At 40.1% G+C, this 15,969-nt stretch overlaps 2 protein-coding genes across 2 annotated transcripts; both read left to right on the forward strand.

The window, feature by feature from the left end:
• Positions 1–3,511: 3,511 nt before the first annotated feature.
• Positions 3,512–5,870, forward strand: LOC117256918 (uncharacterized). The gene is made up of 2 exons (XM_033626656.2): positions 3,512–3,885; positions 3,983–5,870. Exons 1-2 carry the CDS (start codon positions 3,714–3,716, stop codon positions 5,098–5,100), a joined length of 1,290 nt encoding a protein of 429 aa, XP_033482547.2. The 5' UTR covers positions 3,512–3,713; the 3' UTR covers positions 5,101–5,870.
• Positions 5,871–7,855: 1,985 nt separating this feature from the next.
• LOC144464386 (uncharacterized) lies at positions 7,856–10,336 on the forward strand. The gene has a single exon (XM_078171175.1). The coding sequence runs from the start codon at positions 8,246–8,248 to the stop codon at positions 9,662–9,664; it is 1,419 nt and encodes a 472-aa protein (XP_078027301.1). The 5' UTR covers positions 7,856–8,245; the 3' UTR covers positions 9,665–10,336.
• The last annotated feature ends 5,633 nt before the right edge of the window (positions 10,337–15,969 follow it).

Here is a 15,969-nt window from a genome sequence, read left to right on the forward strand (position 1 = left end):
GATTTGTCCTGTTGCTGTGATCTTTTGTCAGATTGTCTACAGGTCCTTTGAAATGATTTAAAGTTTTCTTAATATAAGGCCTCAAAAAGTTTAAAATTGTCTTAAATTCAGATTCAATGGTTAAATATTTTTGGTCACATTACCATGAAAATGTATCCAGCCCGACAGACCCAATGACAGTTTACAATCATTGTGCAGACCGAAGAAATTTTTTTTTTCCTTGCTGTATTTCTCTGAATATTGCAATAATAAGTAGCATTCATGACAGCCATGAGATGTTTTTAAATTCCATATAAGGTGGCATTAAAAATGTCTTAAAAAGTCTGAAATTTACCTTGGTTATATCTGCAGACACCGTGTTCTTTGGTGCATATGAGCAACTTGTCAACAGTGACACCAGAAGGTGGGGAAAAACTGTTTTTACCTTGTGCCTGTCACATCTGTGATCTGTGCCTGTAGACTGAATGAGGAACTAGAAAAGCACTCAGAGTGCAGACCTCCGCCAAGTAAGTGATATTCCCTCCCCCTCTGCATCAGATTTTGCAGCCTGCATCACAATTAGGTTATTTGCATCACTATCATTATTAGGTTATATACGCCTTCATCATGGAGACACTGTGGTGTATTTATTTCATTTTTGTTTTGTACCAAGGCAGAATATAATATGTTTTTTGTATTTTTCACTTTCTTTTTTTCCAAAACAGAACATTAATTTCAACTTTAGAATTAAAACATTTCAAGTAGAACGATATGTGCTTTCCGGCCACCAGATGGCGCTATTTTCACCATCTTTAGAAATTGGAATTGGTGCTGAGGCTGTCAGACGATAGACTTTATTTATTATTTTATCCACTTTGCTCCAACCGATCACCACCAAAATGTTATCATCTATTCCTTGTCCCATTATCCACCTTTCCTGAAAATTTAATCAAAATCCGTTCATAACTTTTTGAGTTATTTTGCAGACAAACAAACAAACAATCAAACAAACAGACAAACAAACAGACCAAAGCCGGCGAAAACATAACCTCCTTGGCGGAGGTATGATTATCTACACACTCTTGTACAGTAGGTGCATACAGTGAACGTTGCTTGCAATCCGCCATTAAATAGAAAGAAGAAGAAGAAGAAGAAGAAATGTAAGCCTAGCAGCTGGAAAAATGCTCTGATCCTACCCTTTGTTAAACCTGGTAAAGACCCAGCTAGTGCAGGAAGCTATCGACCAATAGCTTTAACATCACACTTGTGTAAACTGATGGAAAAGATCATTGTTAGGAGATTATCATATTATTTAGAACAAAGAGGACTGCTTAGCTCATGCCAAAGTGGATTCCGTAAAGGAAGATCTACAGTTGATGCTTTGGTGAACGTTAGTAATGAGGCGGACAAAGCAGTTAGTATGAAAGAGTTCATGTCTACAGTGTATTTTGACATTGAGAAGGCATATGACTCTATGTGGAGAGAGGGACTGCTAATCAAAATGTTTAAAATGAGTATTGTTGGAAGAATGTATCACTGGATTCTAGACTTCCGATCCAATAGGACATTCCGAGTTCAAATTGGGGATGCTATTTCAGAGGAGTTTGAAATAGTAAATGGTATTCCCCAAGGTAGTGCTATTAGCCCAATCCTGTTTAACATAATGATAAATGATATCTTTCAAAATGTTGGTGGAGATATTGAGTCATCACTCAATATCAGATGACGGGGCGATATGGAAAAGAGGGAGAAATATCATCCATGTGATTAATTGCATTCAGAGGGCTATACAACAGGTAGAGAGATGATCTTACGATTGGGGTTTCAAGATGTCTGTTACAAAGTCTTGCTACATGCTCTTTACCAGGAAAAGAAAGCTAAGAAATATACAGCTTAAATTATATGGGCAAAACATGGAAAGGGTAGGTGCGTTCAAATACTTAGGATTGTGGTTTGATGAGAAATGTATATAGAGAAATCATGTTAAACAGGTGGAGACTAAATGTAAAAAAGTGTTGAATCTCATGAGATCAGTGGCGGGATATGCATGGGGACCAGATAAGCAATCTTTAATGGATATCTATAGTGCCTTAATATGATCTAGCCTTGATTATGGTTGTATGGTGTATGGAGCTGCAGCTGTTTTGGAAAAGTTAGACAGAATTCAGTTCAGAGCTATAAGAATCAGTATTGGTGCAGTTAAAACAACTCCAACTAATGCGTTACTGGTGGAAGCAGATGAATTACCATTACACCTAAGACCATTAAAGTTGTTGTTAGCCTACTGGGTTAAACTAAATGGATCTGGAGGAAAAACAATCTGCAGAAACGGTACTTTCTGATTGCTGGGAGTATTCACAACAGCATAAAGGGAGAGGGTTTGGATGGAATATCAAGTCTATAGCAGGAAAATATGGATGAAATAATTTGAAATTTGGACCTGGTGTTGTGTGGGGCAGTGTTCCTCCTTGGATACTCCCTGTACCCAATGTAAATTTACAACTTGTAGAACAGAAGAGCGAGTGGAGCAAGATGAATATGGATAACATCAGGTATTATGTTGAGGATTATCTGAAGAGGAATTATTACAACTTTATCCCCATTTTTACAGATGGGTCTAAAGATCCAGAGAGTGAACAAGTAGGAACAGGAGTATACATACCAGAGTTTAATGTAAGTATTTGTAAAAGAATCAATAATAGATTGTCTGTATTTACTGCAGAAATAACAGCCATAATACTAGCATTACAATGGATAGAAGAAGTTAGGCCTGAGAGAGTGGTCATTTGCTCAGATTCCACTGCAGTTCTTCAGAGCTTAAATACTAATGAATCAATGAGAGAGGAACTGGTAATGGAAATATTAATGATAATGTGGAGACTACACAGAAGTGGAATTTTTGTACAATTTTGTTGGGTTCCTGCACATGTAGGTGTTAATGGTAATGACAAAGCAGACAATATTGCCAAAGGAGCTTTTAGATTAAGTAATGAAGAGATAATGAAAATTCCCTTTGGAAAAGGTGAGGCAAAATAAATAATCAGAAAGGCAGTGATAGATTGGCAGAAGAAGTGGGATACGGATGTTAAAGGGAGACACTACTATGAAATGCAAAAGTCAGTTAACACAAAGGTTTTAAAGGGAAATGCAGAAGAGAAGAAGTAATCATTTCCAGGTTAAGACTTGGACACACTAGTTTAAAATCAACTCTGTATCTAATGGCAAAGTCTGCGTCTCATAAATGTGATAGGTGCGATGTTCCAGAGAGTGTTGAGCATGTTATTTTGAAATGTAGTGAGTATGAGTTAGAAAGGAACAGGTTGCGTGATAGGATGTATGAGCTGGAACGGGAATGGAGTTTGGAAGGAATTTCAGGGATGAGTGGGAAAATGAAAGACTGTTACAGGGAAGTATTTAGTTTCCTCAAAGACACAGATTAGAAAATAAAATATAGAGTTTAACCGATTTATTTATTTTTTCCTGTCAGAATGTAACCTGAAGTACATACCCTGAGACTACACACTCCGGTACAGTAGGTGGCGGTATGCACCTTAAAACGTTGGTTGTAATTCGCCATTAAATGAAGAGAAGAAGAAGGAAGTGTAACATCCAGCGGAAGTACAAAACCAAACAAAGGCGGCAGTCGCGTTTCCCTAATGAGTGAGTTAACTTCGGGAGGTTAATCTATGAGTTAAACCTCGAGCCACATTTACTGTAGCCTACATTAGACAACAATGTGTTCAGTTGAGTCTTTGAGAGAGTTTGTCAACGAGCGACTAACTGCTGCTGCTGAAGAAATATTGGGAGTTTTTCAAAGAAGCATCGTCGAGTACGAGGAAGAGATCGATCGTCAGCGCAGACTGTTGGATATCGTTTTGAAGCCTGAAATAAAGTTATACAGGACAGGTGGGTGAAAGCTAATTGAAGTAATTTACTGGCATGTGTGTATATTTGCTGTAGCATGACATTAGTATGCTGTTGGTGTTGTTGTGTGTCCCTCCAGAGCTCCCACAGCAACATGTGTGTAAGGAGGAGGAGGTTGTCCCTGAGCAGCAGCTCTGTATTGAGGAGAGGAAGTCCAGTGTGGACCAAGAGGAGCCAGAGCCTCCAGAGATTAAAGAGGAAGAGGAGGAAGTGTGCAGCAGTCAGGAGGGAGAGCAGCTTGTAGTGAAGCAGGAGACTGATGGCTTTATGTTGACTCCTGCTGATGAGGAAAGTGAGCAGAGTGAAGACCAGACTCTGGACTTCATTCATGACGACACTCAAAATGCAGCAGAGAAAGAGTCTGTCGTCATTATACCAGTTATAAGCTCTGTGATATCAGAAGCAACCAGTGAGCACCAGCTGCTCTGTCACAACTCTCATGTAGCTGAGAGCCAAGATGAGGAAGAATACCAGCATGGAGACTCAGGATCAACTAGAAACACAGAGCTTCAAGCAGAGAAAAGACATCATGAAAGTGAAATGAACAATAACAGTTCACACACCTCTGCTGTGATAAACTTAAATACAGGTAAAAAGCCTTTAAAATGTGACATATGTGGGAAAGTTTTTGAGTACAAATCAACATTGCAGAAACACCTGAGAATCCACACAGGTGAGAAGCCGTACCTTTGCAAGACTTGCGGGAAAAGATTCAGAGAAAAATATCTTATGAAAAGACATTTAAGAACTCACACAGGTGAGAAGCCGCATACTTGTAAAATATGTGGGAGAGGTTTCAGACGTAATGGTGACTTGTTAGTCCACATGAGGACTCATTCAGGTGAGAAGCCGTATACTTGCAAAATATGTGGGAGACACTTCAGATCTAGCAGTAACTTGGCAGTCCACATGAAAATCCACACAGGTGAGAAGCCGTACCTTTGCAAGACTTGCGGGAAAAGGTTCAGTGAAAACTATCGTATGGAAAGACATTTAAAAATCCACACAAGTGAGAAGCCATTTATATGCAAAACATGTGGGAGAGCTTTTAGATGGAAAAGTTACCTGGCTATCCACATGAGAATCCACACAGGTGAGATGCCGCATGTTTGTAAGACCTGCGGGATAAAATACAATAACATATCAGCATTGAAAAAACATGTTAAAATCCATGCAGACGAGAACCAGCTTTTCTGAAATATGTGAGAAACACTTCAGATCTAGGAGTAACTTGACAGGCCACATGAGAACGCACACTGGTGTAAAGGTGCATGACTTGAGCACAGAGGTTCCAGTTGAAGTCACACATATACAGGAGAGAGACGGTTTACATGCAAAACATGTGGCAGAGCTTTCAGAGGCCTGTTCCATAAAGCATGCTAAGAAAAGTGGGGAGTGAAGTCCAAATCCTGAATTTTAATTGAAATTGCAGGTCTGGAAAAGTTCAACTAGTGAGATAAAGAACAAAAGGAGGAGACTACTTTAAAGTCTGAATTTTATACTTGCAAGAGTCATGGAAAACCTGGAAAAGTCATGAAATTAGTCAAAATCATTATAAGTCACAGAACTTGTTTGTGTATAGTGAAATTATTAGAATCATCTTCAGTGGATAACCCTCCATATAATGTAACATAATGGCAAATTCATTTTCTGCAGCTGGCATCTTAATGTAGCTTTAATATGCGTCGATGTATGACAATGTTTGTTTACCATCAGGTGTGTTTTGTCATTTTCTCCCTCAGTTTGTCTCTCCCTTCCTGTGTGCCAATTATGTTTGCATAGAGTTTGAATCTGATGTTTGGAAAACGGCGGGCAAGTGGGGAAAGAAAAAGAAAATTCTTCATTATGAGTCCTTGAAAAGTCATGAAAATGTTTGGAAATATTGTCCATGAAAATGTGAGCGGAAGCCGTAATTAAAAGTATGAGTGATTTTGCAGTGAGCACAGTAATAAACTGATCCCAGAAGATTTGTCCTGTTGCTGTGATCTTTTGTCAGGGTGTCTACGGGTCCTTTGAAATGATTTAATTTTTTCTTAATTTAAGGCCTCAAAAAGTTTAAAATTGTCTTAAATTCAGATTCAATGGGTCTTAAATATCTTTGGAAAAAATCTCCAGCCTGACAGACCCAATGACAGTTTACAATCATTGTACAGATCGAAGAAAAAGAATTTTTCTTCCTTGCCGTATTTCTCTGAAGATTGCAATAATAAGTAGCATTTATGACAGCCATGAGATGGTTTTAAATTCCATATAAGGTGGCATTAAAAATGTCTTAAAAAGTCTAAAATTTACCTTGGTTATATCTGCAGACACCGTGTTCTTTGGTGCATATGAGCAACTTTTCAAAAGTGACACCAGAAAGTGGGAAAAACTGTTTTTACCTTGTGCCTGTCACATCTGTGATCTGTGCCTGTAGACTGAATGAGGAACTAGAAAAGCACTCAGAGTGCAGACCTCCACCAAGTAAGTGATATTCCCTCCCCCTCTGCATCAGATTTTGCAGCCTGCATCACAATTAGGTTGTTTGCATCACTATCATTATTAGGTTATATACGCCTTCATCATGGAGACACTGTGGTGTATTTATTTCGTTTCTATTTTGTACCAAGGCACAATATGTTTTTTGTATTTTTCACTTTCTTTTTTTCCAGCACAGAACATCAATTTCAATTTTAGAATTACAACAATATTTAGCAAGTAGAACAATATGTGCTTTCCGGCCACCAGATGGCGCTATTTTCACCGTCTTTAGAAATTGGAATTGCTGCTGAGGCTGTCAGAAGATAGACTATTTATTATTTTATCCACTTTGCTTCAACTGATCACCACAAAAATGTTAGCATCTGTTCCATGTCCCATTATCCACCTTTCCTGAAAATTTCATCAAAATCCGTTCATAACTTTTTGAGTTATTTTGCAGACAAACAAACAAACAGACCAACGCCGGCGAAAACATAACCTCCTTGGCGGAGGTAATAAAAAATGCGATGTTACTGCAGGTGTAGATGCACGCAGAAGCCACCGCGATCAGAGTGCAGGTTGGCCAGAGCTCAGTTTGGCCGGACCACATTTAGAGGAGGTACACTACAGCAGCTGACTTTAGAAAATGAAACCTTAATGATTTTAGAATATCACACACAATCCACACAGGTGAGAAGCCATTTACTTGCACAACGTGAGAAAGCTTTGAGGTGTAAAAGTAGCCTGACGACCCACATGAAAATCCACACAGATGAGAAGTCATAACTCTCCAAGACCTGCAGGAAAAGAACCTTTGATGTGTCTCAAGTAAAAAGGCATATAAGATCTCACACAGTCAAGTGGCCTTGTGTTTTAAAAACAAGTAGGAGACATGTCAGTTCTGGGTCATGGTCAAAGCACACAAGAACTCTGGAAGTGAGGAGTTACATGTTTGCAGAGTGTGGTTAAAATGTTTTTTACTCAAATCACACCTGAAGATCAATAAACACAGCTGAAACTTCTGTGGAGATGCGTTCATGAAATGAATGAAGAACAATGTCTCATCATGAGGAGACTGAAGAAGTACATTTTATTAAAATGCCATCAAGACATGATAAAACTGACCAATCAAAGCGGACTGGGCTTTTTCAGGAGAAGAGCTTCAAGAGACGGGTGGTCAAACTGAGCGTTTCAGACTTAGGGTGAATACGATACATTCAGGTTGACAGTATGAGGAAAATAATATATATTCTTTAATTAAAGCGTGGATACATGTTCTATTAGAAACTCCAAATACAAGTATGAACCTATGAATAAGCATTATATGGTACCTTTAAATACGCCCCCCCCAAAAAAGACATCCGTGTAGTTATTGCTGCCTTTTTATGAGCCATCAATGATACTGAGACTACTTGTTACAGCCCGGACACTGATATTAGAAATTATAATTGCCAACCATTGGAAGCGGAACACATGAAAATCTCATGTATTTCACCGTCGGAACTTAATAGTGTAACATCCAGCGGAAGTACAAAACCAAACAAAGGCGCCGGTCGCGTTTCCCAAATGACTGAGTTAACTTCGGGAGGTTAATCTATGAGTTAAACCTCGAGCCACATTTACTGTAGCCTACATTAGACAACAATGTGTTCAGTTGAGTCTTTGAGAGAGTTTGTCAACGAGCGACTAACTGCTGCTGCTGAAGAAATATTGGGAGTTTTTCAAAGAAGCATCGTCGAGTACGAGGAAGAGATCGATCGTCAGCGCAGACTGTTGGATATCGTTTTGAAGCCTGAAATAAAGTTACACAGGACAGGTGGGTGAAAGCTAATTGAAGTAATTTACTGGCATGTGTGTATATTTGCTGTAGCATGACATTAGTATGCTGTTGGTGTTGTTGTGTGTCCCTCCAGAGCTCCCACAGCAACATGTGTGTAAGGAGGAGGAGGTTGTCCCTGAGCAGCAGCTCTGTATTGAGGAGAGGAAGTCCAGTGTGGACCAAGAGGAGCCAGAGCCTCCACACATTAAAGAGGAAGAGGAGGAAGTGTGCAGCAGTCAGGAGGGAGAGCAGCTTGTAGTGAAGCAGGAGACTGATGGCTTTATGTTGACTCCTGCTGATGAGGAAAGTGAGCAGAGTGAAGATCAGACTCTGGACTTCGCTCATGATGACACTCAAAGTGCAGCAGAGAAAGAGTCTGTATTTAAAATGCCAGTTATAAGCTCTGTGATATCAGAAGCAACCAGTGAGCACCAGCTGCTCTGTCACAACTCTCATGTAGCTGAGAGCCAAGATGAGGAAGAATACCAGCATGAAGACTCAGGATCAACTAGAAACACAGAGCTTCAAGCAGAGAAAAGACATCATGAAAGTGAAATGAACAGTAACAGTTCACACACCTCTGCTGTGATAAACTTAAATACAGGTAAAAAGCCTTTAAAATGTGACATATGTGGGAAAGTTTTTGAGTACAAGTCAAAATTGCAGAAACACCTGAGAATCCACACAGGTGAGAAGCCGTACCTTTGCAAGACTTGCGGGAAAAGATTCAGAGAAAAATATCTTATGAAAAGACATTTAAGAACCCACACAGGTGAGAAGCCATATACATGCAAAACATGTGGGAGAGCTTTTAGATGGAGAAATTACCTGACTGTCCACATGAGAACCCACACAGGTGAGAAGCCATATACATGCAAAACGTGTGGGAGAGCTTTTAGATGGAGAAATTACCTGACTGTCCACATGAGAACTCACACAGGTGAGACGCCGTACGTTTGTAAGGCCTGCGGGAAAAAATACATTAACATAACAGCTTTGAAAAAACATGTTAAAATGCATGCAGACAACAAGCCAGTTTATTGTAAAATATGTGGGAAAGATTTCAGATTTAATCAAGAATTGATAATACACATGAGCATCCACACAGGTGACAGGCCGTATACTTGTGAAGTATGTGGGAGAGCTTTCAAACGTTATGGTGACTTGAAAGTCCACACGAGAACCCACACAGGTGAGAAGCCCTACTTTTGCAAGATCTGCGAGAAAAGATTCAGTGACGCATCAGTATTGAAAAGGCATTGCAAAATCCACACAGGTGAGAAGCCGTATACTTGTAAAGTATGTGGGAGAGCTTTCGGACGTAATGGTGTCTTGTTAGTCCACATGAGGACTCACACAGGTGAGAAGCCGTATACTTGCAAAACATGTGGGAAACACTTCAGATCTAGCAATAACTTGACAGTCCACATGAGAACGCACACAGGTGTAAAGGTGCATAACTTGAGCAGAGGTTCCAGTTGAAGTCACACATATACAGGAGAGAGACTGTTTACATGCAAAACATGTGGCAGAGCTTTCAGAGGCCTGTTCCATAAAGCATGCTAAGAAAAGTGGGGAGTGAAGTCCAAATCCTGAATTTTAATTGAAATTGCAGGTCTGGAAAAGTTCAACTAGTGAGATAAAGAACAAAAGGAGGAGACTGCTTTAAAGTTTGAATGAATTTTATACTTGCAAGAGTCATGGAAAACCTGGAAAAGTCATGAAATTAGTCAAAATCATTGTAAGTCACAGAACTTGTTTGTGTATAGTGAAATTATTAGAATCATCTTCAGTGGATAACCCTCCATATAATGTAACATAATGGCAAATTCATTTTCTGCAGCTGGCGTCTTAATGTAGCTTTAATATGCGTCGATGTGTGACAATGTTTGTTTACCATCAGGTGTGTTTTGTCATGTTCTCCCTCAGTTTGTCTCTCCCTTTCTGTGTGCCAATTATGTTTACATAGAGTTTGAATCTGATGTTTGAAAAACGGCGGGCAAGTGGGGAAAGAAAAAGAAAATTCTTCATTATGAGTCCTTGAAAAGTCATGAAAAAGTTTGGAAATATTGTCCATGAAAATGTGAGCGGAACCTGTAATTAAAAGTATGACTGATTTTGCAGTGAGCACAGTAATAAACTGATCCCAGAAGATTTGTCCTGTTGCTGTGATCTTTTGTCAGGGTGTCTACAGGTCATTTGAAATGAACAAAAAGTTTAAAATTGTCTTAAATTCAGATTCAATGGGTCTTAAATATCTTTGGTCACACTAATGTGAAAAAATCGCCAGCCTGACAGACCCAATGATAGTTTACATCGTAGAGACCTTTTTCCTTGCTGTATTTCTCTGAATATTGCAATAATAAGTAGCATTTATGACAGCCATGAGATGGTTTTAAATTCCATATAAGGTGGGATTCTGATTACCAGGCTATACAGTAGGGTGACCATATTTTGATTTCCAAAAAAGAAGACACTCGGCCCGGCCACGAGATAGCCTACTTAAATGATACTTGCAGTTTACTCAAAGATGCCTTATAATTTTAATATATTTAAAGTTTATACGTATGGATAGAAAATTCAGTTATATTACAAAATAATATCTCTCAAAGACAGAAATTCGGATAGGCCCCCTACCTTATTTTTCACGGAAACACGGAAGCAAAACAGAACGCAGCCAGCTTCCGGTTTTTTGTGCGACACTTCCGGTCCAGCACTCTTGACCACTGTGGGAATCGCCTTGTTGTTTACCTTGTTAAGTTTAGCTATATATATATATATATGTATATATATATATACATATATATATATGTATATATATATATATGTATATATATATATTAGACTAATCTGATGTTTGTAAAGTCTATAAACACAGTGATTGAACAAACGTTACAATTTCTGTGTGCACGTTTTGTAATTAACATGATTATCGTAGATTAGCTGGGCTAACCGTTAGCTGTTAGCCGTTCGCAGTGTCTGTAATAACTCAATAAAAGGTCTGTGAAAAAAATATTTTTTCCAGCGGATGTCTTCGTTACAACATGATTGAGCTAACTGGAGTAGTTTCATGTCGTATCCAACAACGGGAGGCTTTTAACAGATGACGTCCTGATGTTAGCTTTGCTAACTGTCCCTGTCAGCTGCAGCCACTGCTGCTTTCTAGACATTGTGATTTCCCAAAACTGAATAAATACCACACACAGCAACACAAAACTGCTTTGCTAGCTCAATCATGTTGTAACGGCTGGATGGTTGATGCGTATTTGCTGATTCAGGTGCTATCAGAGCCGATCCGCGCATCACTATGGCTTAATAATCAACTCAGTCAATTAAAAAAAACGTCCTGTGTTAGGAGTGTATGTCGCTGACAGAAAGAAATAAAGAAAAGGAAAACAATGATAGAAAAGCAGCGTACACCTCACATACTTATTTCTCACAGTTGAGCACATGTTCAGCATGCAGAAGCACCATCTGTCTATCTGTGTGTCGGGTGCGAGCCGCAGCTTCAGCTGCTCAGGTAGAGAGGCTGTGTAGCCCGGTGTGTTTTTTCGCTGATTCGGTTCTGCAGGTTCTCTGCTGGTACACTGGAGGCGGGGATCAAGCAGTTTGTCTCACTCGGGATAGATTGTGCTTTTTTGGTTCATAGTTTATGATTGACGTGCGATTTATTCGCGTTTAGAGGGAATACATTTCCGTTTTAACGGAAACGTGGGCACAATTATCTATGTAAAATGCACAGACTAACTAACTGATTGACTAACATAAACAACTGAAAATTGAAAAAAATTAGCTTGCACCATTAGCTCCGGTAAGGGAAAGCATGAGGGAAAGCGGCTGACCGGAAGTCATGCACAAAAAAACGGAAGTTGATCACTATTTACTTCCGTGTTTGAAAATAAGGCGGATAGATAAGGGACACATACACACACTAGAGTGTGGCTACCTGATCCGAGCCCGACGGTAAGCCTACCCGACGGGTCGGGCCGGGTTCGGTCAAAAATATATAAATTATATTTGGGCTCGGGTCGGATTCAGTCAGTTTTCAGTGAAAATGTAGTGTAAAAATAATAAAATAAAATATCGTCTGTCCTGTTTATTGCTTGGCGACTGTTATTTACGTGACAACACCTGAACACAACACACACACATTACGTTCGTTCGAGATGAGCCAGGCCTGCCCAGATTCGATCACCGGCGATCGGCGCACAATGCATGCCGGTTAGTTTTGTGTCCGACTTCACATAGACATACTTCATCCCGACTTGCTCTGATGTAAGTGGACGGCGATAAAACCGCGAGAGCGAGGCGGCCGCAGTTTTTAGAGCCAGGCGCTGCAGTTGCTCTCCACCGACTGCACCGCCTGGCTCTCACCTGATCTAACAGCTGATTGGTTTAGATGTCGACTCAACAATATGACGTTTTAGATAAACTACTAATTTTTGTTGAATTTTAGAGATTAAGATTGTATTTGTCTGATCTGAAGGTTTATTCTGTGAACAGAAAACATGACTGAATACATTCATCATAAACTAGGCTATACAGAGTCTACTGTACTATATTATTATTGGACGGTTTAATTATTGAAGTATTTAGCAACACAGAGACTTGTGGTCAGTGGGATGTGAGGATTCCTAAAATAACGTGTACAGATGTGAAGCCCTAACTGTATCTGACTGAGCCTTAATGAAGGCTGTTGTCTTGTATTTTTTTCTGTCGGAAAATATGAACCATATAGTCAAACACAGTTTATTCAGCCTGTGTAGTTGAGGGGACAGGTCAAACTGATATGATGCTGATTTACAGGAGAATTCATATCAAATGGAGGATAAACCATGAACATAAACTACAGATCACCTGTAAAGCATTTTAATTAAAAATTAATTAATTAATTAAATTAATCTATCATAATTGAAACGACTGGAGACTGAAACAAACTGATATATGGGTCTGATCACTTTTTTAATTAATTGACATCATTCCAGACAGGATTTAAGTGTGTCTGTGACTTCCTGTACGGACTGAAGGCTGCTGGAAACTGTCAAGGCTATTCAAGAGCAAGGCTATTCAAGAGAAGGCTGAGACACGAGGTCAAACATGGGGGGATTGCACATGCGCAGTAAAATCTGGTCTGCACTTCCTCAAAGGCTCAGTAGATGGCGTGAGACCACGGAATAAGGGGATGTTTGTTTCATGTCACTGAGGTGCCTGCAGTTGGTCCTGGGCCACAAGGTGTTAGACATACTGTGCATGTGGTCTCTACGATGTGGTCTCTACGATGACAAATAATCCCCCATGTTTGACCCCGTAGGGTCAAACATGGGGGATTATTTGTCACTGAAGGACAAATAATCCTTTGTCCTTCAGTGACCTGGTTTGTGGATGACCAGAAACATGATACGACCCCATGGGGTCAAACATGGGGGGACTGCACATGCGCAGTGTAACTTGAGCTGCGATGCTGGAGGGTGACAGCAGGGGCGCTAGATAAAAAGCGCAGGATCCGCTCAGGCGATCAAGGAGTGCGCTTGGTGCGGTCTACTTGGACTTTTGGACGGCGGCTGCCTGAAGTTGTCGAATTGCATCTCTGTCATTCTCACCCACAATGCAGGCCACCAGTGACAGTCCAATAATAAGCTGTGAAAATGACATGCATGCACATATCCCAGAAGCAACAAAATGGAGCCAGCACCTCAGTGACATGAAACAAACATCCCCCTTATTCCGCAGTCTCACGCCATCTACTGAGCCTTTGAGGAAGTGCAGACCAGATTTTACTGCACATGTGCAATCCCCCCATGTTTGACCCCGTATCTCAGCCTTCTCTTGAATAGCCTGTCAGGCGAGGCGCAGTTCATCTCGAACGAGCCTATTATCTGTTTGTTTCTACCTCTCCCCTCGCTGGAACCTTCGGACCTTCCACCGCCAGCCTCCGCCTTGATTAAACGCTGAAAATAAAATAAAAGAGGGAGACAAGTTTTCCTATTTTATCTTATTTTGTTATATTTCTCCCTCTCCCCTCGCTGGACGCATAGGACCTCCCGCTGCCCGCTCCCGTCTCAAACACGGAGGTCTGATTACACTGCCAATTATCAGATTCCATCAGGGAGGCTGATCTTTATACTTTTCTCAGGACTTGTAGACATAGAGCAGGTGAGGATACCTGGAGCGGGTGTTTTGAACCTGTTACTGGTCTCATTCTCCCCAGCTTCTTTGTGAACCCGTGGGCTGAAGTCCTTCTTGCTGTCCCTTAAATTTCTTGTCGTAATGGAAAGAAAATACAAAACACGTCAATTAAATGATCCAGTTTGACCCTGATAACCTCTCCTCTTCCTCCCAGGCTAAGGAAGTGGGAGCACATTCTGATCAAGACAAAGGAGGAGCTGCACACTGTGATGAGCTCCACTAATTCAACTCCCGCTGCCGCTGCCTCCTCCTCGTCCAGAGAGCGAGAGACTTCATTCAACCTTTAAAATAATATAATAAAATAGTTTTGGAAGTTTTTCCTGACTTGATTATTGATTGCAGCAGTGTGTGGTGGTGTTCATGTTACTGTTAAAATTCATACCAGATATACTCCATTTAAAAACCAGCAAAGCAAGTCTTAATACATTGTTTAATTTTACATTTAAACTGCACACATTTGAACAATTTACAGCACTGGAAATGTATTTAAAAAAAAAGCTGTGGAGGATGTAAAGGTGAGTCAAGTTTGAATAATAGAAGCTTAATTTCCAGTGCAACATCGTTTTCGTAACTGCAAGAATTATGATGAAATAAAAAATAATAGCTGATTGAGTGTGGTCGACAGATTGAAGCCTTGTAGCTCCAGCAGCTGGGAAAAGCCAGTTTTAACCACTACGGCCACCCTGTGGTTAAAATGTGTAACATTGCCTAATGATCACACCAGTTAGCAGAGATCAGATGTGGCAACTTGATATGTTTTACATTAGAAATTGTGCTAATGATTACTGGTGAACATGGAAATAACTGTAACAAGTAGCATCTCAAAATGAATGTTTTAGCTAGGATTGTTCAGATAATTATGACATAAAAACAAAACAAAAAGCAAGACTAATAAATAGAAATTGCATGACAAGTAATACATTTGGACTTCATGCATTTTGAAAAATATTGTAGGCATTATTTGACACAGAGCTAGAGGCAAACCACTTTTAGAAGTGCTGCAAAGGGGGAAAACTTATGACGCTGACACACACAGTTAGCAAGCCCAAGTCTCTCACAGAGGTAGGCTAGTGCTCTGGTTGGTTCACGGTTAAATGTACAATACGATGATTAAGGTTTTGTTTAGCCTATTTATTTTATATACCGATAAATTCTGAGCACAGCGTTTCCAGCCACGGTGATTATACTTTCATGCAGATCAGTAATTAATCCTTTGAATTTTAGTAAATTCCTCTAGCAATACAAAAGAGCAACACAGCAGCCAAGTCTTGTGGATCCGTTGTTTTGGTCTCGCTGTGCTCTCTGCTGATTGGTGTCAGAAACATTGAACTTATTGGTTGTGTTAAACAGAGGGCAGGGCTCATTATCATCTGGAAGAACGGCGTTCTTCGGACAGTTATTACGGAGTAAAAAGGGGTGTCTACTGTGGCTCTCTACAACGCCCGTCTTAAAAAAACAGGCGCGTTTTTACGGCACGTTGTCATGTTAAAGGCTCCCAGCAAAACACCGAAAAAAGCAGCACTTTAGACAAGTAAAATGCTGCTTTTTTGCGGCGTTTAAATTAAAAACTGCCATAAAAAGCGGCGTCTTAGCGTTGAAAT

This window comes from Epinephelus lanceolatus, chromosome 1, assembly GCF_041903045.1.
Source record: "Epinephelus lanceolatus isolate andai-2023 chromosome 1, ASM4190304v1, whole genome shotgun sequence".
Classification (NCBI taxonomy): Eukaryota; Metazoa; Chordata; class Actinopteri; order Perciformes; family Serranidae; genus Epinephelus; species Epinephelus lanceolatus.